Source organism: Coregonus clupeaformis, chromosome 16 (genome assembly GCF_020615455.1).
Source record: "Coregonus clupeaformis isolate EN_2021a chromosome 16, ASM2061545v1, whole genome shotgun sequence".
Classification (NCBI taxonomy): Eukaryota; Metazoa; Chordata; class Actinopteri; order Salmoniformes; family Salmonidae; genus Coregonus; species Coregonus clupeaformis.
The window spans coordinates 13,474,306-13,502,205 of NC_059207.1; the positions used below are offsets into that span (position 1 = coordinate 13,474,306).

A 27,900-nucleotide genomic window follows, 5' to 3' on the forward strand; every position below is an offset into this window, starting at 1 on the left:
GCATACACATATCTCAGGGACCTAATCTTTTTTCCCCCTGTAAAATATATGCTGTACATCATGTGGCCAGAATGTATCTCCTGAACAAACCTCTGAATTTAACTTACTTTTGATCGCCACATGTAGGCCTATGTTGCATGTGGATGATTATGGTGTGCTTTTTGGTGCACAATGTGCCGGAGGGAATCAACAAAGACACACAGCATGTTCTTGTATATCTGCCTTTTATTCCTGCAGTATCACTGTGTATCCATTTCATATGAAATACATGAGCTCCATATTTCAAGTTAAAATGCTTTTTCCTCACAGGGTTTTTTGTCTTCTTACATATAGCTATGGCAGGGGGTACATGATATCATTTGGCTGTGTTGCAATGTGTGACAGCATTCATATGAAATAAAGAAGCAACAATTGTAAAAGCAGGTTGAGGACGGCAGCTTAATTCCCTTCAATTATATTTATTGCTGACTCGTTTCGGAGAAAGCTCCTTGTTTAAAGCACAATTTCCTCAGTATGCACAGTGCAAACTACACTGGAATCTAAGGAGTTTGGGACCCAGTGGTGTGTGATGTGATTTCAGCCATCTTTACTCTTCAGTCCTGACTCATGGGCAGGCTTAGAGCATATATATGGGTGGCCTTCCGCACCAGTGGGTTGGGTTTGAGAGCAAATTAAAAATGTAATTAAGTAATACATATTTTGTCTTTAAGGCAACACCCAAAAGCAGATATGTTAATATAGATCATGCTCTGAGGAAGGCACTTTTCTACATGATAAACAGCATAGTGCAATAACAAAATGACAAAGTTTACATTCTGAATTAGTCAACTACAGAATTGAAACATGACCTTGTTTGTCTGTCAATATCACAAGTATCAGTCAAGGCATTTAGTAACTGGTCAGTTAAATATGGGTTTACTAGTGAACATTCACCAGAAGCTGTCTAAAGACAATACATATGTTTTGGAAGAGTTATTTTTTTCCGGTCAAAAGTGCTGAATCTGAAGTTGTCGGTTTGGGTGTGTCCAAATGTATCCATTTGTTTTTGGCTGAATGCGTTTGTAGTACTGTGAGTTGCCACTGGGGAAATGAACTTAAAGCTACAGAATGCACCTCTGAGGATTTGAAGTTAAGCTGCTGAATAGGAACACTAAACATTGTGACAGGAACATGTTTTAGGGGATGTGTTCACTGCTTACCACTACCTTCCCTTCTACTTACATAAAGCATACCCTTTGAACAGCATAGCAGGATAGAGTGGTCATCTCATTCATGCATACGATCGTACATAGACGACAACATACCCTATGCATGATATGACCACTCCTCTACATCCTGCCGTGCTGTTCAAAAAGTTAAGATACCATCTTCAGAGGCTAGTGTTTTGACCCTCAGTGCCTCCTGTGGGTGTTATTCCCAAATCCCAACATCATTCCAATGTCCCATAGTAAGAACTGATCGCCTAAACTAATCCACTGCATACAAATACCATAAGTACTGTAAACATTTGACATGATTGTGAAAGGGAGAGACAGCACAGGAGTCAGGCAGTGAAGGAGATACATTGTTGACTTCAGGTCATGCATTGTTTGCTGAGTGAGTGGCTGGCTGTGGATGGAGCGGTGCTGTCCCCTGGTAGTCAGTCATTCAGCCAGAGGTGAGCAGTGTGTGGAACTCCAGCAGTCTGCCGTCTCCACAGGCTTTGGCTTGATCCACCAGGGTCTAAAGACACACACAGACAGAGACGCACACAAAGTTCAAAACTGCTGATTGGCAGTCCCTAGCTAACTGCTGCTACCTCAGTGCATCCCACCTGGCTGGCCTGCTCCTTTCTTATTGAAACAGTACACCTGGCCTCAACTGTGCGCCCTGCTTAGACAGCCCAAGCAATCAATACACAGTAAATATACTACCTTCTCCTGTAATAAATATTGCATCTCATTTTACCCACAAATACTGTCAAGTTAGTCTTTTTAAACCAATCACACATGAATACTTCTTAGAAATCTCTTCGCTGTAATTGGTTAATTCTGTACTCACGTCCATCAGCTCCAGGTCATCTTTGGCGTGCAGGTGGCGTAGGAGGTACCAGCGGGCCACACACGCCACCGTCTCCGGGTAACCATGGGAGGGGGCGTACACCAGCCTCTCCAACAGACGCCTCGTCTCCCTGGACGACAACAACAATCAGAGCAATCCGACTCAGACGACAGGAGAGAGTTGTTTGCACTGAATGTGCAAGGGCTTTTACTTATTGTGAATGTGTTATGAAGTTGTATTACACGAGTATAAGCTGTCCGGTAATGGCATCATTCATATCAACTGTACTGTTGAACACATTAGTTGAAGATTTGCGGTCATGGTTCGAGGGGCGAGTGTGAAATGGAGATTTAAGGGTGCATCCCAATAATATCTTGAAGTGTACACTCATTCACTACTTCCCATACATCTAAAAGCATTGGCTTGGTGGAGACATTGGCTAGTGGGAGTTTTCACCATATTTCTGATTCCTAACTTGAAAGGAAGCTACTGGTAAGGAAGTGAATAAGTCCACACTTTGGGAGGAAGGAGAGATAAATTGGGACATCGCCAGCCACTCTGATGAGCGTAGCAGGGTGCCCACCTGGCGGCCATCTTGGTGGAGAAGTGTAGCAGTGCCTGGACGAGGAGGGCTACAGGGGAGGGGCCCAGCTTCAGAGCCTCGGTGGTCGCCTCCAGAACCAGCTCCTTCCATTCATCACCAGGGACTTTCGCCTGACACACACAGAAAAATAACACTAAACATTTCATACCTCCATATAGGTGAGCAGAAGGTGAATGTCCCTTGAAGCTTTATAGCAGTAACTACATTGATGAAAAAGACAATGCAATGTTCCACTGTTTAATCAAAGAATTGTCTGATCTGGAAGGCTTTGTATTTTGTACCATGTCTGCCATTAATGTGGGCTCAGGCTAAGAGAGGGGAACCCAGCAGGTGCTGAGAGACAGATCATTACCACCTCACAGGAAGAGAAACGTGCTGCAGCACCATCAGCACCCCTACTTCCCACGGCTATGCTCACAGCCCGAGTCTGATGCATAACCCAAACCTCCCTTTTTAGAGCTGTACATACACTGGGGCTGTTGAAAGGGATGGGGGAGCTGTATAAAAGCACAGTTACTGTAACCTGACAATGAATTCCCTTGGTGCTGTTTGCATTTCCACCTGGCCTTGATCAGTGGTCCCATCATTGTGTGTGTGTGTCATCCCTCACTAACCTGCCATATGTGTGTGTTCTGTTGTCTGTCTCTGTATTTGGGGGATGGGCCTCTGTGTGAGTGTCTTTTTTATATAACCAGCTGTGTACAATGCATGTTTACTGTTAGCAACTGACTCAATACACCAGCTCCCTTGGTTCAACCACATTTCAGACTTTTTTTTTTAGGACAAAGGGTTCATATGTCAAGGATCACTTGTACAATTTCCTGGAATACAAACAAACGCCGCATTCTTGACTTGTCATGGATGTGTAAATAACTGGATTGCTCCTTGATATGTAACATTCCATGGTATTCCAGAAACTTATTAAAAAGTTCAGTATTAAATATTACAGTAAGACACCACCATGTTGAATCAATTGTTCCCCCTTGCCCCAAGGTCTTGGTGTTGTCAGTGTAGCACAAAAGGAGACTCACCATGCCCAGCAGGGCTCGGCCCAGAGGGAGACTCACCATGCCCAGCAGGGCTCGGCCCAGAGGGAGACTCACCATGCCCAGCAGGGCTCGGCCCAGAGGGAGACTCACCATGCCCAGCAGGGCTCGGCCCAGAGGGAGACTCACCATGCCCAGCAGGGCTCGGCCCAGAGGGAGACTCACCATGCCCAGCAGGGCTCGGCCCAGAGGGAGACTCACCATGCCCAGCAGGGCTCGGCCCAGAGGGAGACTCACCATGCCCAGCAGGGCTCGGCCCAGAGGGAGACTCACCATGCCCAGCAGGGCTCGGCCCAGAGGGAGACTCACCATGCCCAGCAGGGCTCGGCCCAGAGGGAGACTCACCATGCCCAGCAGGGCTCGGCCCAGAGGGAGACTCACCATGCCCAGCAGGGCTCGGCCCAGAGGGAGACTCACCATGCCCAGCAGGGCTCGGCCCAGAGGGAGACTCACCATACCCAGCAGGGCTCGGCCCAGAGGGAGACTCACCATGCCCAGCAGGGCTCGGCCCAGAGGGAGACTCACCATGCAGGGGCTGAGGGCCAGCAGGGCTAGGCGCAGAAGACAGGCCATTTTTCCACTGTGGAGGCCAAGCTGGGAGGCCAGCTGCAGGCTTTGTCTGTATGCCATTACTGCCTGTACCAGCAGACCCTGGGTACGATACACCTCCGCCAGCCACTGAGAGAGGGGGGGACGGGGAGAGACAAGTGAGGGAAGAAGGCTGTGAACATACAATACTTTACAGACATCCAGGCCAATATCTTCCATGTACACCTATGTGCATGTGTCCACTCCCCCCCAGTCGGCAGTGTGTGACTCACGTGCCAGGCGGCCACTGAGGTGTGATTGGCTAGGACAGCACTGCTGAGCTGCTCCAGGACAGAAGCTGGCAGGGCAGTACCGGCGCTGGACAGCAGGAGGTGTTCACACTGCACCTGCCTCAACAGCAGGACTACAGCGGGGTTCTCAGGAGACACACTCAGGACCTGGGAGGAGGGGGGGAGAGACGGGTTTAGAGGATGACACTTCAGAATTGTGGACCATGAAGCGCATTTCCAAACGACATGGGCCAGATGGGGAGAATTGCAGGAGAGTCTTCAGGAGATCAAACATGAAAACTCCATCACTTTCAAATTAGATTCAAGAGCTCAGAGAGATGTATGACGGATGTGGTTTGGAAGCGCTGAGCGTATAGGGGACGTATGACTGTTGCGCGTACAGGGTGTGTGTGGGGGGGGGGTTACCTGAGAGCAGAGGGCCTCAGCCTGCTCTAGCTGGCCTCCACCTGTCAGTCCTGTCACAGCCTGCTGCAGCACCCAACCCTCCAGAGCCTGGGCCAGAGGCTGCTCCACCTCCTCCACATTCCGCACTGCACACAGAGACAGAGACAGAGACAGAGACAGAGACAGAGACAGAGACAGAGACAGAGACAGAGAGAGAAAGTATCACATTTGAATTGGTCCAAAACTAAAACAATGTTACAAAGGCCCATGTCTTTGCTGCACATGTACACATAGCCACAAACACCTCAGACCAGTGCTGACCTACCTTTCTCTGACACCACAGCCATGAGCACCTGCTCCAAGCCTCGTCTGGCAGGGGTGGAGCCAGAGAGGGAGCAGGCTGTGTTCTCTGTGTGACAAGCAGCCATTAGCCCCGCCCATGCCGCCGGGTCATCTGACACAGACGGGGAGAGGAGAGGAACACGTTACATCAGGGAGTCCATACACAGTTTTAAAGGGATTGAGGCTTTGTGTGTCGATGTTTATGTTGGAAAAGGCTGTGTGTGTGGTCTTACCGGGGCAGAGCAGCACAGCCCTCTGCATGGTCTTCAGGGCGTTCCTGCTGCGGTCTTCTCCAGAGTGTCTGCCACACGCCAGCTGGTTCACTCCACTGTACAGCAGTGCCCTCTGCAGCCACACACAGGTAGCGGCAGGCAGCAAACACACAGAGACAGAATAGACACAGTGAGAGGGAGGCGACCAAACAGTACAGAGAGGATCAGTAGTGACATTTGGGGGGTGTCAGGTTGAGACGAGGGGTAGGGTTGAGATGTGTGGTTAAGAGTGCATACGTACCTTCCCTTGGGTCATGCTGGCGAGACACGCCACGTGGCCTGCCACCGCACCTCCCTGGAGCACACAACACAAGCTGATCAAGTACCAGCTCAGTGTGTGCATGTATGTACAGTTAAGGTCGGAAGTTTACATACACTTAGGTTGGAGTCATTAAAGCTTGTTTTTCAACCACTCCACAAATGTCTTGTTAACAAACTATAGTTTTGGCAAGTCGATCTACTTTGTGCATGACACAAGTAATGTTTCCAACAATTGTTTACAGACAGAATATTTCACTGTATCACAATTCCAGTGGGTCAGAAGTTTACATACACTAAGTTGACTGTACCTTTAAACAGCTTGGAAAATTCCAGAAAATGATGTCATGGCTTTAAAAGCTTCTGATAGGCTAATTGACATCATTTGAGTCAATTGGAGGTGTACCTGTGGATGTATTTCAAGGCCTACCTTCAAACTTAGTGCCTCTTTGCTTGACATCATGGGAAAATCAAAATAAATAAGACAAGACCTCAGAAAATAAATCCTGGGAGCAATTTCCAAACACCTGAAGGTACCTCGTTCATCTGTACAAACAATCGTACGCAAGTATAAACACCATGGGACCACGCAGCCGTCATAGCGCTCAGGAAGGAGACTCGTTCTGTCTCCTAGAGATGAACGTACTTTGGTGCGAAAAGTGCAAATCAATCCCAGAACAGCAGCAAAGGACCTTGTGAAGATTCTGGAGGAAACCGGTACAAAAGTATCTTTATCCACAGTAAAACAAGTCCTATATCGACATAACCTGAAAGGCCGCTCAGCAAGGAAGAAGCCACTGCTCCAAAACCGCCATAAAAAAAGCCAGCCTACGGTTTGCAACTGCACATGTGGACAAAGATCGTACTTTTGGGAGAAATGTCCTCTGGTCTGATGAAACAAAAATAGAACTGTTTGGCCATAATGACCATCGTTATGTTTGGAGGAAAAAGGGGGCAGCTTGCAAGCTGAAGAACACCATCCCAACCGTGAAGCACGGGGGTGGCAGCGTCATGCTGTGGGGGTGCTTTGCTGCAGGAGGGACTGGTGCACTTCACAAAATAGATGGCATCATGAGGAAGGAAAATTATGTGGATATATTGAAGCAACATCTCAAGACATCAGTCAGGAAGTTAAAGCTTGGTCGCAAATGGGTCTTCCAAATGGACAATGACCCCAAGCATACTTCCAAAGTTGTGGCAAAATGGCTTAAGGAGAACAAAGTCAGGAGGAATGGGCCAAAATTCACCCAACTTATTGTGGGAAGATTGTGGAAGGCTACCCAAAACGTTTGACCCAAGTTAACAATTTAAAGGCAATGCTACCAAATACTAATTGAGTGTATGTAAACTTCTGACACACTGGGAATGTGATGAAAGAAATAAAAGCTGAAAGAAATCATTCTCTCTACTATTATTCTGACATTTCACATTCTTAAAATAAAGTGGTGATCCTAACTGACCTAAAACAGGGAATTTTTACTAGGATTAAAATGTCAGGAATTGTGAAAAACTGAGTTTAAATGTATTTGGCTAAGGTGTATGTAAACTTCCGACTTCAACTGTATGTATGTACAGTGGGGAGAACAAGTATTTGATACACTTCCGATTTTGCAGGTTTTCCTACTTACAAAGCATGTAGAGGTCTGTAATTTTTTATCATAGGTACACTTCAACTGTGAGAGACTTCAACCAGAAAATCACATTGTATGAGTTTTAAGTAATTAATTTGTATTTTATTGCATGACATAAGTATTTGATACATCAGAAAAGCAGAACTTAATATTTGGTACAGAAACCTTTGTTTGCAATTACAGAGATCATACATTTCCTGTAGGTCTTGACCAGGTTTGCACACACTGCAGCAGGGATTTTGGCCCACTCCTCCATACAGACCTTCTCCAGATCCTTCAGGTTTCGGGGCTGTCGCTGGGCAATACGGACTTTCAGCTCCCTCCAAATATGTTCTATTGGGTTCAGGTCTGGAGACTGTCTAGGCCACTCCAGGACCTTGAGATGCTTCTTACGGAGCCACTCCTTAGTTGCCCTGGCTGTGTGTTTCGGGTCGTTGTCATGCTGGAAGACCCAGCCACGACCCATCTTCAATGCTCTTACTGAGGGAAGGAGGTTGTTGGCCAAGATCTCGCGATACATGGCCCAATCCATCCTCCCCTCAATACGGTGCAGTCGTCCTGTCCACTTTGCAGAAAAGCATCCCCAAAGAATGATGTTTCCACCTCCATGCTTCACGGTTGGGATGGTGTTCTTGGGGTTGTACTCATCCTTCTTCTTCCTCCAAACACAGCGAGTGGAGTTTAGACCAAAAAGCTATATTTTTGTCTCACCAGACCACATGACCTTCTCCCATTCCTGCTCTGGATCATCCAGATGGTCATTGGCAAACTTCAGACGGGCCTGGACATGCGCTGGCTTGAGCAGGGGGACCTTGCGTGCGCTGCAGGATTTTAATCCATGACGGCGTAGTGTGTTACTAATGGTTTTCTTTGAGACCGTGGTCCCAGCTCTCTTCAGGTCATTGACCATGTCCTGCCATGTAGTTCTGGGCTGATCCCTCACCTTCCTCATGATCATTGATGCCCCACGAGGTGAGATCTTGCATGGAGCCCCAGACTGAGGGTGATTGACCGTCATCTTGAACTTCTTCCATTTTCTAATAATTGCGCCAACAGTTGTTGCCTTCTCACCAAGTGGCTTGCCTATTGTCCTGTAGCCCATCCCAGCCTTGTGCAGGTCTACAATTTTATCCCTGATGTCCTTACACAGCTCTCTGGTCTTGGCCATTGTGGATAGGTTGGAGTCTGTTTGATTGAGTGTGTGGACAGGTGTCTTTTATACAGGTAACGAGTTCAAACAGGTGCAGTTAATACAGGTAATGAGTGGAGAACAGGAGGGCTTCTTAAAGAAAAACTAACAGGTCTGTGAGAGCCGGAATTCTTACTGGTTGGTAGGTGATCAAATACTTATGTCATGCAATAAAATGCAAATTAATTACTTAAAAATCATACAATGTGATTTACTGGATTTTTGTTTTAGATTCCGTCTCTCACAGTTGAAGTGTACCTATGATAAAAATTACAGACCTCTACATGCTTTGTAAGTAGGAAAACCTGCAAAATCAGCAGTGTATCAAATACTTGTTCTCCCCACTGTATGTATGTATGTATGTATGTACAGTGAGGGAAAAAAGTATTTGATCCCCTGCTGATTTTGAACGTTTGCCCACTGACAAAGAAATGATCAGTCTATAATTTGAATGGTAGGTTTATTTGAACAGTGAGAGACAGAATAACAACAAAGAAATCCAGAAAAACGCATGTCAAAAATGTTATAAATTGATTTGCATTTTAATGAGGGAAATAAGTATTTGACCCCCTCTCAATCAGAAAGATTTCTGGCTCCCAGGTGTCTTTATACAGGTAACGAGCTGAGATTAGGAGCACACTCTTAAAGGGAGTGCTCCTAATCTCAGCTTGTTACCTGTATAAAAGACACCTGTCCACAGAAGCAATCAATCAATCAGATTCCAAACTCTCCACCATGGCCAAGACCAAAGAGCTCTCCAAGGATGTCAGGGACAAGATTGTAGACCTACACAAGGCTGGAATGGGCTACAAGAACATCGCTAAGCAGCTTGGTGAGAAGGTGACAACAGTTGGTGCGATTATTCGCAAATGGAAGAAACACAAAATAACTGTCAATCTCCCTCGGCCTGGGGCTCCATGCAAGTTCTCACCTCGTGGAGTTGCAATGATCATGAGAACGGTGAGGAATCAGCCTAGAACTACACAGGAGGATCTTATCAATGATCTCAAGGCAGCTGGGACCATAGTCACCAAGAAAACAATTGGTAACACACTACGCCGTGAAGGACTGAAATCCTGCAGCGCCCGCAAGGTCCCCCTGCTCAAGAAAGCACATATACATGCCCGTCTGAAGTTTGCCAATGAACATCCGAATGATTCAGAGGAGAACTTGATGAAAGTGTTGTGGTCAGATGAGACCAAAATCGAGCTCTTTTGCATCAACTCAACTCGCCGTGTTTGGAGGAGGAGGAATGCTGCCTATGACCCCAAGAACCCCATCCCCACCGTCAAACATGGAGGTGGAAACATTATGCTTTGGGGGTGTTTTTCTGCTAAGGGGACAGGACAACTTCACCGCATCAAAGGGACAATGAACGGGGCCATGTACCGTCAAATCTTGGGTGAGAACCTCCTTCCCTCAGCCAGGGCATTGAAAATGGGTCGTGGGATGGGTATTCCAGCATGACAATGACCCAAAACACACGGCCAAGGCAACAAAGGAGTGGCTCAAGAAGAAGCACATTAAGGTCCTGGAGTGGCCTATCCAGTCTCCAGACCTTAATCCCATAGAAAATCTGTGGAGGGAGCTGAAGGTTGGAGTTGCCAAACATCAGCCTCGAAACCTTAATGACTTGGAGAAGATCTGCAAACAGGAGTGGGACAAAATCCCTCCTGAGATGTGTGCAAACCTGGTGGCCAACTACAAGAAACGTCTGACCTCTGTGATTGCCAAAAAGGGTTTTGCCACCAAGTACTAAGTCATGTTTTGCAGAGGGGTCAAATACTTATTTCCCTCACTGTATGTACAGTGGGGAAAAAAAGTATTTAGTCAGCCACCAATTGTGCAAGTTCTCCCACTTAAAAAGATGAGAGAGGCCTGTAATTTTCATCATAGGTACACGTCAACTATGACAGACAAAACGAGAATATTTTTTCCCAGAAAATCACATTGTAGGATTTTTAATGAATTTATTTGCAAATTATGGTGGAAAATAAGTATTTGGTCAACAACAAAAGTTTTTCAATACTTTGTTATATACCCTTTGTTGGCAATGACATAGGTCAAACGTTTTCTGTAAGTCTTCACAAGGTTTTCACACACTGTTGCTGGTATTTTGGCCCATTCCTCCATGCAGATCTCCTCTAGAGCAGTGATGTTTTGGGGCTGTTGCTGGGCAACACAGACTTTCAACTCCCTCCAAAGATTTTCTATGGGGTTGAGATCTGGAGACTGGCTAGGCCACTCCAGGACCTTGAAATGCTTCTTACGAAGCCACTCCTTCGTTGCCCGGGTGGTGTGTTTGGGATCATTGCCATGCTGAAAGACCCAGCCACGTTTCATCTTCAATGCCCTTGCTGATGGAAGGAGGTTTTCACTCAAAATCTCACGATACATGGCCCCATTCATTCTTTCCTTTACACGGATCAGTCGTCTTGGTCCCTTTGCAGAAAAACAGCCCCAAAGCATGATTTTCCACCCCCATGCTTCACAGTAGGTATGGTGTTCTTTGGATGCAACTCAGCATTCTTTGTCCTCCAAACACGACGAGTTGAGTTTTTACCAAAAAGTTCTATTTTGGTTTCATCTGACCATATGACATTCTCCCAATCCTCTTCTGGATCATCCAAATGCACTCTAGCAAACTTCAGATGGGCCTGGACATGTACTGGCTTAAGCAGGGGGACACGTCTTGCACTGCAGGATTTGAGTCCCTGGCGGCGTAGTGTGTTACTGATGGTAGGCTTTGTTACTTTGGTCCCAGCTCTCTGCAGGTTATTCACTAGGTCCCCCGTGTGGTTCTGGGATTTTTGCTCACCGTTCTTGTGATCATTTTGACCCCACGGGGTGAGATCTTGCGTGGAGCCCCAGATCGAGGGAGATTATCAGTGGTCTTGTAAGTCTTCCATTTCCTAATAATTGCTCCCACAGTTGATTTCTTCAAACCAAGCTGCTTACCTATTGCAGATTCAGTCTTCCCAGCCTGGTGCAGGTCTACAATTTTGTTTCTGGTGTCCTTTGACAGCTCTTTGGTCTTGGCCATAGTGGAGATTGGAGTGTGACTGTTTGAGGTTGTGGACAGGTGTCTTTTATACTGATAACAAGTTCAAACAGGTGCCATTAATACAGGTAACGAGTGGAGGACAGAGGAGCCTCTTAAAGAAGAAGTTACAGGTCTGTGAGATCCAGAAATCTTGCTTGTTTGTAGGTGACCAAATACTTATTTTCCACCATAATTTGCAAATAAATTCATTAAAAATCCTACAATGTGATTTCTGGAGAAAAAATTTCTCAATTTGTCTGTCATAGTTGACATGTACCTATGATGAAAATTACAGGCCTCTCATCTTTTTAAGTGGGAGAACTTTCACAATTGGTGGCTGACTAAATACTTTTTTTCCCCACTGTATGTATGTATGTATGTATGTATGTATGTATGGCTGAGGTGACATACGTTGGCCTTCCTGGGGTAATACTGTGGCACCAGTCTGGAGAGCAGGGCCCACAGGGAAGGATTCCCAGGGTTACTGCACCAACACAACAAGAAAACATGTGTAATTACCTGTATCTACATACCTACTCATACGGAAGACATTCTAGCTCTTTCTTTAATCCTAAACTATAAGAAAGGGACCATGATGCTACTCAAGGGAAGGGGGGTAGAATAGGTGTGTAGTACAGGCAGGGGTTATGGGTCGATATTGAGACTTGGGGTGCACACACTATGAACCAAATGGAGCCAAACGGGCTGAAACGGGGAGGTAACTACCTGGACCTACCTAGTGTTTGGTCCAATATGAAACTAATTTTAGTTGCAAAACGTTTTCCTTTGGACTATTGACTATACCCTTGGCAGTGGTGTTCGGTGTGTTTGTCTGCTGAGGTGTTGTACCTGTGGACGGCCCTGGAGGCCTCTCGCTGCACAGCGCTGTGGTTGCCCTGCAGAGCCAGCAGGGTGCAGGTGAGCAGGCAGCGTTGCTCCACGGCAGCCCCAGTGGCCCTGCCCTGCTTCAGCAGCTCAGTGAGGGCCGCGCTGGCCAGCGTGCTGTCCCCATGGACTAGCCCCAGAGCACACAGGCACAGCAGAGACTCTGGCACAGGTTCCTTCAGCATGGAGCTATGGACACACACAGATGCAAAGAGACAGATGCGCACACACACACACCGTAGGTTTAGTCATTTAGGTCTTCATTCAATGTGTGAAGGGAGACGTGTTGAAGCAGTGGAGTGTCAGGGGGAACTGACCATTTGAAGAGCAGTGTTTTAGCGGAGTCCATGTTCCCCAGTCTGTGCTGCAGCAGAGCCAGAGAAGTCAGAATGTAGGCCTTCTCTTTCTCACTGGAGGCCACCATCAGAGCCTTCTCATAGGCTAGGAGACAGAGGGGACAGGGCAACGTTGAAAGGCATCCAAACATATAATCACACAAAGAAACACAAACTTGCGCATGCCCACTCACACACACTGAATGAGCCACTCACCACTGATGCTCTCTGGGATGAGTCCTGCTCTGCAGTAGACCAGCGCCAGGCCTGCCAGGTCGTGGAGCTCCTCTAGAGATGTGGAGGAGTAAGCATGCACTGCCTCCTCCCACTGGCCTGTGTTGCTGTGGGGAAGAAACACCACACTTATACTACGAAACTGACCAAAGCCTGTTTTCTGAGATCTGTCAATCATTTTGGAATGTCTGTATCAAGGACAAATTGTTGTGGTACCAGAGGGCCCGGCCATAGCTTCCCAGGGAGAAGGCCAGTAACTCCACGGAAGGCATCGCCTGCAGCAGCTCCACAGCTCTGAGGAGAAGAGGAAGTCCAAACATATGGAATTAGTGAATTACTTCATGAAAAACAGAAGAGATTAATTTCCTATTCAAGAGATTAATTTTCTATTTAACCTTTCATTTAAATAGCAAGTACAGGCACACAGTCACACACACTCCATAACCAGACAGACAAAGACAGACACACCTCTGGTAGGCCAGCACTGCCTGCTTCTTTAGCTGCAGGTGCTCGTTGAGGAAACCCAGCATGACGAAGGCATCAGGGTCTGTCTGGATCCGCTCTGACAAGACAGAAAGAAACTAACTATTTCAGAAGACATTTCCCTTTAGGCTCTTAGCGCTCATTTCTAAATTTGACAATCAAAGACAGAAGATACAACAAGGTACAACAATCTCTTGTTTAGCCAATTATAGCATAAAAGGCCGTTGTACGAAAGTTTGATGGATGACTCAACCACACACCTGTGTACTTGCTCAAAGCCACCTGAGCGGCAGACACTGCATTCATCTGGACGATGTTGTAGCGATAGAGCTCAGAGTCCCTGTTACTCTTATCCAGCAGAGTGGCACAAACCCAATAGGCATAGCCCTTTACCCCCTCCGTCTAGGGGTGTGTGTGTGTGTGTGTGGGGGGAAGAGGAAGAGAGAGAGAGAGCAGGAGAGCGAGAGAAGGAGAGAATAAACAGGAGACAGGATAACAGAATAGTGGACAATGAGATACTATATCATCATACATTCTCATCATTCCAATAGGTCTCAGCTGAGGACCACCAACAGTGGCCTAAATAAGGGAATGAATTGACATACGTGTGTACTGAGCTCTGTGGTGTGTCTGAACAGGTCCATGGTATCATAACTGCCCACCATCTCTGCAATGAGGGCCTGGAAGATACAAGTAGAAAACGGGATATGGGGAACAAGAGGATAAATAGTGATAGACAAGAGGAGAAAAAGAAAAAGTAGGGGATAGAAGGAGGTTAGAACTTGTCTGTATAACATTGAGCAACACTGGCTTGCATGGTTAGGGTCTCTGGTGCCTTGCAGGCATGTCACTAGATACCTGTCCAATCCAGCAGCCGACATACAGCGGTTCCAAAGACTGGGCAATCTTAAAGGCTTCATGGGAGAGCTGGGAAAGCAATGGAGCAGGATTGTTAACTAACAGGGGAATGAAGTGAATAATACAATAACACACTATACAAGTTGATGCTTTCAATAAACATCCGTAGATAGAATCAGAATCAAGTACATTTACAATGAGACATTCCTAGTACAATGGACCTGACAGTAATACAGACTATACAGACAGAATATAGACATAGGAATTGACGGTCTAGAAGACACATACCTCAACATTGTCCTTCTTCAGATACAAAGCACCCAGGTTTGTCCAAGCAACAACATTCTAGATTGGGAGGACATTTCTTTTTAAAACACATCCACATAACTAGCCTGGGGACCAGTCTGTTTAGCTATCATTCCACTCCGTGTCATTGCCAAAGAGACTGGCCTTCCGGCAATCTCAACGTTCAATATGCAGCTGGATTTATGGTGGAGTAGCTGATTGGTTGTTAAACATAACATAAATAATTCCATGACAACATGGGGAGTCTGGAAGATAGAATTCTAACAAAGTAAAAAACATTTAGCTGTTAGCTAGGCAAGCTGTTGCATGTTGAGGCTTAAAATTAAAGCAGAGACATTTTGTGGTTGGAATTGCAGTATGGAATAACTTTGACAATTTTGACATGAGCTAGCAGCTTTTGACAGACTGGTTTCATCTGGACAAAAAAAAAAAAGATACCAACGTGTGCTGTGGAGGGAAAAAAAGTGATATAGTTCCAATATTTGCATAATCGTTGTGATTGGATGATACAGTTGAAGTCGGAAGTTTACATACACCTTAGCCAAATACATTTAAACTCAGTTTCACAATTCCTGACATTTAATCCTAGTAAATATTCCCTGTCTTAGGTCAGTTAGGATCACCACTTTATTTTAAGAATGTGAAATGTCATAATAATAGTAGAGAGAATTATTTATTTCAGCTTTTATTTCTTTCATCACATTCCCAGTGTGTCAGAAGTTTACATACACTCAATTAGTATTTGGTAGCATTGCCTTTAAATTGATTAACTTGGGTCAAACGTTTCTGGTAGCCTTCCACAAGCTTCCCACAATAAGTTGGGTGAATTTTGGCCCATTCCTCCTGACAGAGCTGGTGTAACTGAGTCAGGTTTGTAGGCCTCCTTGCTCGCACACGCTTTTTCATTTCTGCCAGCAAATGTTCTATAGGATTGATGTCAGGGCTTTGTGATGGCCACTCCAATACCTTGACTTTGTTGTCCTTAAGCCATTTTGCCACAACTTTGGAAGTATGCTTGGGGTCATTGTCCATTTGGAAGACCCATTTGTGACCAAGCTTTAACTTCCTGACTGATGTCTTGAGATGTTGCTTCAATATATCCACATCATTTTCCTTCCTCATGATGCCATCTATTTTGTGAAGTGCACCAGTCCCTCCTGCAGCAAAGCACCCCCACAGCATGATGCTGCCACCCCCTGTGCTTCACGGTTGGGATGGTGTTCTTCGGCTTGCAAGCTTCCCCCTTTTTCCTCCAAACATAATGATGGTCATTATGGCCAAACAGTTCTATTTTTGTTTCATCAGACCAGAGGACAGTTCTCCCAAAAGTATGATCTTTGTCCCCATGTGCAGTTGCATATATAATACTTGCGTACTATTGTTTGTACAGATGAACATGGTACCTTCAGGTGTTTGGAAATTGCTCCCAAGGATGAACCAGACTTGTGGAGGTCTACAATTTGTTTTCTGAGGTCTTGGCTGATTTCTTTTGATTTTCCCATGATGTCAAGCAAAGAGGCACCGAGTTTGAAGGTAGGCCTTGAAATACATCAACAGGTATACCTCCAATTGACTCAAATGATGTCAATTAGTCTATCAGAAGCTTCTAAAGCCATGACATCATTTTCTGGAATTTTCCAAGCTGTTTAAAGGCACAGTCAACTTAGTGTATGTAAAGTTCTGACCCACTGGAATTGTGATACAGTGAATTATAAGTGAAATATTCTGTCTGTAAACAATTGTTGGAAACATTACTGGTGTCATGCACAAAGTAGATGTCCTAACCGACTTGCCAAAACTATAGTTTGTTAACAAGAAATTTGTGGAGTGGTTGAAAAACTAGTTTTAATGACTTCAACCTAAGTGTATGTAAACTTCCGACTTCAACTGTAGCTGTGAGGGTTATCGAATCAGGATCAAAGCCTCTGTTCTCCTCAAGCTCATTAATGATAGAATGTTCATATTTGAGGATGGCAGAAAGGCCAGTCTGTTTAGCATGACAAGGAGTGGAATGATAGCTAAACAGGCTGGTACCCAGACTAAGACATAAGAGATGATTCAATGAAAAGTGAGTACCCAATACTGTGTGAGGTGTTGTACTTACATTGGGTTCCACTTGCACTGACTTAATGAAGCTGTGTTGGGCAAGGGCATAGTTCTCAACTCCTGAAAAGGAAGAGTAAACACTTAGCCATTCATACGTTATAAACAGACCTGAAGACATGGCAACAACATCCCATAGCTCCACCACCAACGAAGGCTCCCATCAACCAGACAAAAGTAAAACTTGGGTCCAACATTCCACTCCTTGTACTCCATGTCATTGCCAAACATGACAAGAAGTGGAATGATAGCAGAAACACGCTGGTACCCAGGCTACATCTTTCTACCTTTGCTCATGGCGACCACTCCCAGGGCGTTCCAGTAGCTATGGTTACTACTGTTCAACATGATGGCCTTCTTCACACACTGACGAGAAGAGAAAGAGTATATTTAATGCATTACATTGATATTGTATGTGAACTATGCAACGTGTTGAACTCCAAGAATTGGGCTGAATACATCTCTTCCAACTCCTCCTCCCAAGACAAATGAGTGTTCTACCCCATCCATCCATCCATCCATCCAGGTGAGATGTGTACCTGCAGGGCCTTCTCCAGCAGCAGCAGCAGCAGGGTGGTGTGCTCCATCTCCTGAGGGCAGGGGGGCAGACGGGCCTGGTGGTAGTAGTTGAGACCCAGGTCATACCACAGGCTGGAGCTCTCAGGCATCAGCTTCAGAGCACGCCCATAGCATCTGTACACAAAGACAATCATTGTGTGTCATTGACTCCTGATTCATCTTACAGTGCAGACCAAACCTAATAATCCTATCACTAGAGAGTTCCCAGGCGGGTGCCTCCTCCACAGTATCCATTGACCATTAGTGTTGTCCTGTGTATTCAAATCACGTGGCTTCTATCATAACACTAGTGACTAGCCGGTGTTGGCGCCTCACCTCTCCCCCACTCGGAGGATGTGTCCCTGGTTGAGAAGGTGGCCCTGGTCTGGGGGTTGTAACTGGGCCAGGAGGCCTGGCACCACAACGCGGGCCCTGCTGGGGGCCACAGTGCTGACTGAGGTGCAGGCATCTCCCAGTAACTTCCACAGACAGGACAGGTCTGGACGCTGCTCTACAGCCCTGGGCAGACACAGGGGAAGGGGATGTTAAGTACAGTCAAGTGTGTTTTTGTATACATTTTATCAGTGCAAAATCATTTTTAGTAATGAAAAACAAATAATGTGTTAAGGCCGATTTCCCTTTGATAGCACAGTGTAATTTTATTATGGACCCAATTAATTCCAATTCTCTCTGATGGCGAGTTCCAGTAATCCCATTCAATGAGCTGCCGCTCTGGGCTCCTGGGAGCACTGAGTGAAGTGTCTAACCTGAAGAGGTACTGGATGGCCTGCTGGATGAGGTCTATGGCTCCACCATCTCTATAGTCCTCCATCAGGCCTCTGGCCAAGGACAGCAGACACTCCCCAAGGCCTGGGGGCAGCACAGGGACACACACACAATACAGGGAAATGACCACCAGCCCCAAGCATTGTGATATGTGACGACTGGGATTCAAGGAAAGGTCATCCTCCAACATGGTCCATTCAGAGCTTCTGAACATACTGTAATTAGTGTACGCTGTCAGACTGTCACAGTCGCAACAAAAATTAGATAATAAGGTCCTGTCAGGGTGCAAAACAATAAATCACCCTGGAATAGACACCAAAAATGACAGTACGCTAATGTGCACGCAGACACACCCCTACCTTTGAGTGCAGGCACGTAGTCCTCCTGGGCTATGATCTGCAGGTACTCTGCAGCAGCCTCTTTGAACTTGCCCAGGGTCTGTTTGATGGCAGCAGTCTGGTAGAGGCTGTAAATGGAGGAGGGGTTGAGCAGCTGGGCCTTGGCAAAGGCCTTCAGGGCCGACGTGAAGCTCCGGCGGTTCAGGTAGGCCTCGCCCAGACATTCCCAGCACACCCAGTCCTGGGGGTCGGCCCTCAGAGCAGCCTGGAGACTGACATAACACATCAATGAGTGCGTGTGTGTGTTAGTATGTGTGTGTGTGTGTGTGTGTGGTGTCAGACTGTTCAAGTGAGTGGTAGCCTCAGGGAACTTACTCTGCACAGGCCTGGGGGTGCTGGCCCACCTTCAGGTGATATAGGCCTCGTCTCATCCAGGCCCACTTAGCTGAACCAGGGGTGGCTCTCTCGATCACTGACTGGAGCACAGCCAGGGCAGTGTCCTGGGGAAGGCAGATAGAGGGAACAGGGACAGACGCTTGACACAGCAGCATAGATTGGATTATACTATAATGTCCATAGTCTATACTAGCAAGCGAGACATTTCAGCCAGGCCCAAAATCAACTGATTCAAACAGTTAGGTAGGCCTAAGTGACATTTATATTATATCAAAATGTATTGAAATCAGGTGGATGGACTACTAGTCACTTCCACAGGGGAAAGTCTGCTGTTATCGGCTACAGCCCTCCATGACCAGCACAGATCAACAGACAACTCACCATGTCCCCCTCCTTCATGCTCAGATCCACAGAGGCAGCCCCGGACTCTGCGTCTTTGCTGTCCAGCTCAAAGGCTCTCTTGTAGCAGCCCCTGGCTCGTCCCTGGTCCCTGGCCACCTCCCGGTAGTAATGGCCCAGGTAGCGGAACACAGAGCCCAGGTACGGATCCAGTTTGGCAGCCTGACACAAAACACACCAGCTGTCAGTAATGGCAGTGAGCCAATCACCAAACTAATGTCATACCGTACAGCTGGATGTGAGCAGCACTGTAGTTTAACTTTACCAAAGCCAGCAATGTGCCCACAGCCCATCCCGCCCACTGTTAAAGCCTCTTGATCATCCTATGACATTTAAAAGCCATATGAGTAACAATGTGCAGGAACCTCTCATCAATGAGTGTGCATTTAAAAACGGCAGGGAGTTGCTTATGTGTGGATGTGACCATAATGCATTCTCCATAGTATGATTCTCCATCTACACAGTGTTCCCAGGCAGAGGCCCTGCAGGCAACACTGACCTTCAGTAGATGGGTGTGGGCCTTGCTCCTGTCCCTGCGACTCTCCTCCCCCATGTCCCAGTAGAGCTGCCCCAACAGGAAGTAGTACTCTCCACAGGCTGGGCTCTGGGCTGTGGCCTGCAGGAGGCTACAACGGGGACAGGAGAAGACAAGAGGAAGGTTGATCTAACTACATGGTCTAGTTCAGTCACACAGTCTCTTAGGAACAGTGATGAGTTGTTGATTAAAACGGTAGTAAAAGAGACAGTTATCAATACAGAAGTAGTGTGTTGAATGGGGGATGGGCACACACACACACACCAAGCATTTCGCTACACACGCAATAACATCTGCTAGACACATGTATGTGACCAATAACATCTGCTAGACACATGTATGTGACCAATAACATCTGCTAGACACATGTATGTGACCAATAACATCTGCTAGACACATGTATGTGACCAATAACATCTGCTAGACACATGTATGTGACCAATAACATCTGCTAGACACATGTATGTGACCAATAACATTTGCTTTGAACATTATAGTAAAAGTGCCCGTTTTAACCAGCTGGCAGACTTTCAACTGCAGTCCCTGGACACACCTCTGTTCTGCTAGTTGGTGCTGACCCTGTGCTATGTGTACTAGTGCCCTCAGCACCAGTCCCTCGGCCAGATCAGGGTGAAAGTCCAGCAGCTCCGTGGATACCTGTTGGGTACAAGGCCAGAGATTAGTAGGCACATGGGAACTCAACAAAATAGGCACAAAATATTTGATACCCATTTACCTGAAGGTACTTAAGATACGTTAGCGTAACCAAGAATTGTGAAGGATGACAAGCGAAGGTGTCTTACCTGGAGCACTTGGTCAACTTGGCCTTTTTGCAAATACGCTCTTCCTTTTAAGGCTACCAGGACAGGGTCATTGTTAGCATCTGAAAGCTATAAATAAATATATATTTTGATGAGCAAACAAACAAATCCCCATACATATCAGTAGATAGTAATGGTAGAAAATTAGAGCATATCGGTGCTGAGCCTACACCAACTAAAGGGACAGTAAATTAAATGTTGGGGAGCAGCCGGTGAGAGGAGGTGGAGTATGAATGCTGTACCTGTGAGAGGATCTCCAGGGCTTGGTCTGCAGTGTGTTCATCCCCAGTCCTCACAAGGGCCTCTAGTCTCAGCCTCAGGAGCTTTTGCCCAAGTGCCTCTTCTCCAGCCCCACGCAGCTTCAGCCCTGAAAGGACACAGCAAGGCCTGTCAACGCACTGAATGCCACATCTCAATACACATCTTTGACTTAAGGGTGATATGGTCTTCAACTGGTCAAGCTTAGAGGCAATCTTTGACAAGTCACTATAACCTTCAAACAAGGATGAGTAGGCTTACAGTAAGGTCATAGCCAAGCTCTGATATGTGGAAAGTACGGTGGGTTTTCAGAGAAAAGGTTTAGGTTAGGATTATGAAACACCAGCCAGATGTTTTAGATAGATGTACCTTGGGTGCAGGATGTTGCGCAGTCGGAATATCTGTGCATTTTCAGCTGGGCCTGAGCAAGGCTGCACCAGCCCACCAAGCTGGAGTGCATTCGCTCCAGTCCTGAGAGCACAACAGACAGTGAGGTGGTGGAGAAAACCACAGACCAACAGCCAAACCAAAGCCCCCACACTGCTCACCTTGGGCCAGGTACTTAATGGCGTCGTCACATTTGCTCTCCTCCAGAGCTCTGATGCCCAAGCCCAGCTGGCCTAATCCACTGTCTGGGTCCAACTCCAAGAGACGGGAGAAACAGCGGCCTGCATCCTCACTGCAGACCCCTAAGAGACAAATACACACACGCTGACTATTTAAAAGGCGCAATCTGTCACTTCTTTGACCCATTGGCCATACGACAAAAGGCTCAATCAAATAATACATACTAATCACTGAATAGTACACTTGACCTGCCCCAGTCCTGCAAGGTCAATCTTTTGTTTTTATTTTACCTGAAGTGAAACTATACACTGCCAATGACTGCACCAGTTCTTTATCTATAGTTTGCTAAGTCAGTGATTTCTTACCTGACTTGAGATGATGTGCACTGAGGATCTCCAATGGAAATGTTTGTGAGGGATAGAGGGCAAACATGGACTCACAGGCCTCTTTCATTTTACCCTCTTCATGCGAAAGCTAGAGAGAGGAACATTTTTCTGGTCAGTTGACAGCGCAAGATGCCGGCCTTAGTCCTAACCCAGAGTCCCAGCACTCATAATAACTGTGTGTCAGAGATTGAGTGAGTGCAAAAGACAGGGGCGGACTTACTTGTGAAAGGCATTTGAGGTAGTCAGCTGAGAGCTTCCGATGGTCCTCGCCAGGCACATTGTCAGAGAGAACCATGGCCTTCTCAAAGGCTGCAATTAACTGGGAACATAAACATAACATCAACAGTGGGAATGAGCACAAAGCATAGGGGAGAAAAACGTTTCGCAATGACTAGCAATAACACAAGACACTGGTACACCACACACCCCCTGTAGGTCCCCCTGGTATGGTCTCTAATGGTCTTCAATGGTAAAAATCCCAAACACACAATATCAAATAACATTTTGTCACATGCGCCGAATTCAACAGGTGTAGTCCTTACCGTGAAATGCTTACTTACAAGCCCTTAACCAACAATGCAGTTCAAGAAATAGAGTTAAGAAAATATTTACTAAATAAAGTAAAAAATAAAAACACAAAAAAATAATAACAAGGCTATATACAGAGGGTAACGGTACAGAGTCAATGTGCGGGGGTACAGGTTTGTCAAGGTAATTTGCACATGTACAGTGGCTTGCGGAAGTATTCACCCCCCTTGTCATTTTTCCTATTTTGTTGCTTTACAACCTGGAATTAAAATAGATTTTTGGGGGGTTTGTATAATTTGATTTACACAACATGCCTACCACTTTGAAGAGGCAAGAAATAAGACCAAAAATCAATTACAGCTGCAAGTCTCTTGGGGTGTCTCTATAAGCTCGGCACATCTAGCCACTGGGATTTTTGCCCATTCTTCAAGGCAAAACTGCTCCAGCTCCTTCAAGTTGGGTGGGTTCCGCTGGTGTACAGCAATCTTTAAGTCATACCACAAATTCTCAATTGGATTGAGGTCTGGGCTTTGACTAGGCCATTCCAAGACATTTAAATGTTTCCCCTTAAACCACTTGAGTGTTGCTTTAGCAGTATGCCTAGGGTCATTGTCCTGTTGGAAGATGAACCTCCGTCCAAGTCTCAAATCTCTGGAAGACTGAAACAGGTTTCCCCTCAAGAATGTCCCTGTATTTAGCGCCATCCATCATTCCTTCAATTCTGACCAGTTTCCCAGTCCCTGCCGATGAAAAACATTCCCACAGCATGATGCTGCCACCACCACCATGCTTCACTGTGGGGATGGCGTTCTCGGGGTGATGAGGTGTTGGGTTTGCGCCAGACATAGCGTTTTCCTTGATGGCCAAAAAGCTCAATTTTAGTCTCCGTTATAAAATTTTTTACTTTTTTGAAACAAGTTCTTTTGTCATTTCACTTCAACAATTTCGACTATTTTGTGTATGTCCATTACATGAAATCCAAAGAAAAATCAATTTAAATTACAGGTTGTAATGCAACAAAATAGGAAAAACACCTAGGGGGATGAATACTTTTGCAAGGCACTGTAGGTAGGGATAAAGTGACTATGTATAGATAATAAACAGTGAGTAACAGCAATGTGTGTGGGGGGTTGGGGGGGGTCAATGTAAATAGTCTGGGTGGCCTTTTGATTAACTGTTCAGTAGTCTTATGGCTTGGGGGTAGAAGCTGTTAAGGAGCCGTTTGGTCTTGGCGTGCGGTAGCAGAGAGAACAGTCAGACAATATATAGTTTTCTGTTGTAATCCTCTTTCTTTTGCTTTTGAGGTGGAACGACCCAGACAATGTTTATCAAGGGGATTATTTGTGTATATTATAATTGCTCTTACGTGCTGCTGAGTCTCATTGTCCTGTTCTGCCACGCTGTCTGAGAGAAGGCAGGTCATATTTTGACATAGCTGCAGCAGCTCTGCCTTGTCAGCACCTTCTCCTTCCTTCAGCTGAATCAGCCTTCGCCACACCCTGGCCACCTAAACGCATACACATCCACCCTATGACAACAACATATATCCTCCTTCATTTGAAGGGCAACTACTATCTTTACATACCTGTAAATAGTCCTTCTCCGTATGGTAGATGTCTGCCAGTTTTCTGATCACCTCATAACATTTTGTTTTGTCTGAACTGTGTATGCAGAACAAGACACAGATAAACACAATAGTCCAAGAGCTAACCACAGGGTGGAAATTTGTAATGTAGTAGAGGTACGAGAGATTATCATGTCTTACCTTTCATAAAGCTCAATGAGTTTCTGGTAGACTTTGGGTAGTTCCGCTTTGAAATCCGTCTGGTCACTTTTCTCATACAGGTTTGCTAATCCCTAAAACAGCAACAATAACAGGTCACATTCTAGTCAGCATGTTGACATAGTGACATGCCCCATAACACTGCTCTGGAATACTCTGTGTAAGATAGATGGATAATGTGTAGATAATGTGACTTTTGGGTAGAGCTGGGCAATATGGAATAAAAATCCGTAACGAGATAAATCGCCTGAATTGTTGCGATAACGATAAGTTTATAACATTAATGTGCACCACATTTGTATTTATTTATTATCCTTTTATAAATCCTCTTAGATGTAAAGTCCCCTGTTTTGGGGATCTGCGTGGTTCTGGTACTGGTTCCGACCGACATTGTCGCTTATAAATCGATCTGAGGACACCATAGATCGAAATGGCTTGTATTGAGCAGTAACCCTGATTCTCACGGACACAGGAGTATGTCTCTTCTGCCTGTATGAAGCAGGATGTGAAATCTGACACCACTTGAAGCTGGGATGTCCCTCCTACCATTTCATTCGCTCTTCTGACAGTTCATCAACTCCTAGCTGAACCCTACATCACAGCCACTAAGAACATATGCCTGGACTCCTTACATCGTAGCGCAGCAGGAGTGATAGTTTTTGTGGCTGTAGCACATTCAGAGATCGATTTATAGGCAGTAATCTAAAACAATTAATAGTTTTTAAACAAAACACTGGCAAAGACAGACAATATTAATATGTGATGACAGGCAAGCTCCTAACAAGTTTAGGAAGCCAAGCTAGAGCTCTGTGAGACATTCACAGCGATGGGGGCAGATGTTTTGATCAAGAAAGACCTTTAGAAAATATGCACATTTTCTAACACTAAACATACAAATATGTATTTTACAGTTACAAGGAAGGTGAAATCTTATAGTTAGTTTAATAATTTGATTATACTATATTTAGAAAGCATGTGTCATTTCAATCCTTATTCATACAATTTTACTGAATAGGAAACACATCATATAAAATATTTCATATTTGTACCGTGTATTTGAGCTTGTTTTCTCAAAAGTGACTACACCTCAGCAATTTATAACTATTTTTACCAGAAAGGTGAGATTTCAACCTTTGAGTATGCAGCATTACTTGTTATTGTTTATGACCCTCTCATGATAAATAATTAATTTTGGGTATTACATTTGATTATATTTCGTTACATTTAACTGGTTTTAAACTACTACATTTACATTTTAGTCATTTAGCAGACGCTCTTATCCAGAGCGACTTACAGTTAGTGAGTGCATACATTCTTTTTTTAAATTTATTTTTTATACTACTATTAATTTCATTAACAATCACCCATATTAGCAAATGTATTTCACTTCAAACGTCATATTTCTCTGGTATAGGCTACTTATCGTTATGAACGATATCAGTGAAATGCCCACGATAAGAGATTGTGTATGGTCAATATCGATAATTTTTGGTTTATCGTCGCACCTCTACTTTTGGGACACTCTTCAATTGTGTGTCCTATCTAGAAGCCTACATCTAGTGAGGGCCTATATTAGTTCAGTTGATCTAGGTGTGATGTATCCACAGTACCTGCCAGGCCAGCAGCTGCTCTGGCTCGAGCTCCAGAGCCTTCCTGTAGGCTGTCTGGGCCTGGTCTGGCTGCTCCAGCTCGCACGCGGCCACTCCAATGAACACCCAGGCATTGTAATTGTTCTTCTCTAGCTTCAGGGCAGCCTGGTGGGGGAATTGGTTTGAGTTATTTGACAGAATAACTTTTTCAAAACAGCAAATCCTACATATCACCCAGTTTCCCCTCACACTATAAGTGTGTGTAGTAAGAACATAGAGAAATGGGCAAGGACTTACCTTGCAGTGTTTTAGAGCCTCTTTAAATTCCTTGTTCTTTATGGCATCTCTAGCATTTTTTAGAGCCGATTTCACTTCTTTGTTTGACATTGTCTCTATAAATCCAAGTCAGTGAGAAGTCAATTAAGACACCAGTCAAAGTTGTCACCAAAATTAAGCAATTGGGCTAACGTTAATAGCAACAGGAGTGGAGTAACGTTAGCCAGCTAACACAGACATACATAGCCCATTCATAGATGCTAACTGCTTTGGCACTTATTGACAATAGTATCTTCGGACCGGGGTAGTTTTGTTAAGAGCCCAGACGATAGTCAAAACATTAACAAGCATCGCTTGCAGAATGTTTTTGGAAACATAAGGAACATATCTTTCATATCACGATAAATAATTTTCAAAAAACAATAGGTTAAATTACTACACACCTTTATAGGGTTAGTGTTCCCACACAGCAATAGCTCCATGTTACATCGCTTGTTAAAAGGAAGACCAGCTGTGCTAATTGGCTATGTAGGGTGCTCCAAACACCTGTGTGTAAGCCTAACTCGGGAAGTGTAGTTTCGTCAGATCAGATGGAGGCACCCATAGCTACATGGATCTGTGCAAAACTGCTACAGTAAGTGTATATTTTGTATTTGAAGGATTCTTTCTCGCTCATGAAAGATACGGGCCATATGTTACGAAAGCCTATTGAAAGTGATGATTATTGACGTTTCTAAACGTTAAAACACCGCGTCGGGATTGTAGTTCACATGAGCCTGTCGTGGCGAAGGTAATCGCTAAAAACTAATGCCGTCTAGAGTCTTAGAGCTAGCCCAGACATAGTTTAGACACAGAAAGGGGAAACCGTAGTTATATAATCGTTGGCTTAGATCTCGTTGTTTGGGTTACCAGCTAGCAAACTGACTTGGCTAGCAAGGTAGCTTGTCATCAAGCTAACGATTAAGTATAGATAGCAATAGCCTTATTAAAACTAGCTTGCACTACAACTAGCTACTGTAGTTAGCTAACTAAATCAAAACAAGTTAGGTAACGTTAGCTAACTACTGTTAGCCGGTTGTTTACACTCGTTTTCAGGTAGCCTTTAGGTAGCTTGCTTGCTTGGCTCGTTACCACAACACGTAAAAAGGACCAGCAACAAAACACAAGCGTTAACTTTACCTGTCGCTTATCTAGATGCTTTTAATTCAGTAATAAAACATTATTTGATTATAGCGAAACCACGTCGCTAGCAATCATACTTCTTTACTAAAAGGTGTTGACCAGGGAGTTTGTCCCGGAAGTGAATATTCTTCAATTTATTAATTTTATTCCAAATAAAAGCAAGCATTGATATTTAATATTTTTTATATCGAATGCCATGATTGTCTCAATTAAATAAGGCCTTTAAATTTATTTGAAAAATGCAATACTTCATAAACAGAACAAACTATGTAATGTTGTTATTTTCCGGGAAATTTGACTCGGAAGCACAACAATATGTACTTTCGCTGGGGTAACTATTTAAATGCCCAATGAAGCTGTTTTTATATCAATATAAAATAATTTCTGGGTAACCATGACGTACCTTAAGGTAATAGATTTCCAATAAAATGGGCAAGAATAGCTTTTTAACAATAAAATATTTATCAAACAAGAATTTTGCTAGGACTTTCTGGGAGTACCCTAACAGGCCTGAAACTATACTGAACAAAAATATAAATGCAACAATTTCAACGATTTTACTGAGTTACAGTTCATATAAGGAAATCAGTCAATTTAAATAAATAAAAATTGGCCCTGATCTATGGATTTCACATGACTGGGCAAG

At 44.9% G+C, this 27,900-nt stretch overlaps 1 protein-coding gene across 3 annotated transcripts; it reads right to left on the reverse strand.

Moving 5' to 3' along the window:
* Nucleotides 1–205: 205 nt before the first annotated feature.
* On the reverse strand, nucleotides 206–27,357 carry ttc37 (tetratricopeptide repeat domain 37). 3 transcript variants are annotated; one of them, XM_041900329.2, is made up of 41 exons: nucleotides 27,252–27,357; nucleotides 26,094–26,188; nucleotides 25,818–25,961; nucleotides 24,190–24,281; nucleotides 24,010–24,085; nucleotides 23,791–23,931; nucleotides 22,117–22,215; nucleotides 21,876–21,984; nucleotides 21,492–21,632; nucleotides 21,313–21,414; nucleotides 20,928–21,052; nucleotides 20,668–20,754; nucleotides 20,418–20,521; nucleotides 19,829–19,955; nucleotides 19,312–19,491; nucleotides 18,910–19,034; nucleotides 18,556–18,806; nucleotides 18,178–18,280; nucleotides 17,747–17,929; nucleotides 17,392–17,545; nucleotides 17,140–17,218; nucleotides 16,854–16,915; nucleotides 14,732–14,788; nucleotides 14,444–14,512; nucleotides 14,191–14,265; nucleotides 13,846–13,987; nucleotides 13,571–13,664; nucleotides 13,319–13,396; nucleotides 13,085–13,209; nucleotides 12,851–12,974; nucleotides 12,498–12,722; nucleotides 12,060–12,132; nucleotides 5,769–5,822; nucleotides 5,489–5,600; nucleotides 5,239–5,367; nucleotides 4,935–5,059; nucleotides 4,512–4,676; nucleotides 4,216–4,368; nucleotides 2,624–2,754; nucleotides 2,041–2,170; nucleotides 206–1,722 (listed from the first exon to the last, which is right to left on the reverse strand). In XM_041900329.2, exons 2-41 carry the CDS (start codon nucleotides 26,181–26,183, stop codon nucleotides 1,648–1,650), a joined length of 4,710 nt encoding a protein of 1,569 aa, XP_041756263.2. In that variant the 5' UTR covers nucleotides 26,184–26,188; nucleotides 27,252–27,357; the 3' UTR covers nucleotides 206–1,647. The 3 variants fall into 3 exon arrangements, with proteins under 3 accessions (XP_041756263.2, XP_041756264.2, XP_041756265.2); XM_041900330.2 differs by lacking the exon at nucleotides 27,252–27,357 and adding an exon at nucleotides 26,516–26,697; XM_041900331.2 differs by lacking the exons at nucleotides 24,190–24,281; nucleotides 25,818–25,961; nucleotides 26,094–26,188; nucleotides 27,252–27,357 and having other exon boundaries at nucleotides 23,791–23,952.
* Between the last annotated feature and the right edge of the window lie 543 nt (nucleotides 27,358–27,900).

Coding starts and splice junctions, on each gene's coding strand:
- ttc37 (XM_041900329.2), bottom strand. CDS start 26,183: ATGTCAAACAAAGAAGTGAAATCGGCTCTAAAAAATGCTAGAGATGCC. Junction 17,219..17,391: donor TGCTGGAGAAGGCCCTGCAG/GTACACATCTCA, acceptor TCTTCTCGTCAG/TGTGTGAAGAAGGCCATCAT. Junction 5,823..12,059: donor ATTACCCCAGGAAGGCCAAC/GTATGTCACCTC, acceptor TGTGTGCTCCAG/GGAGGTGCGGTGGCAGGCCA.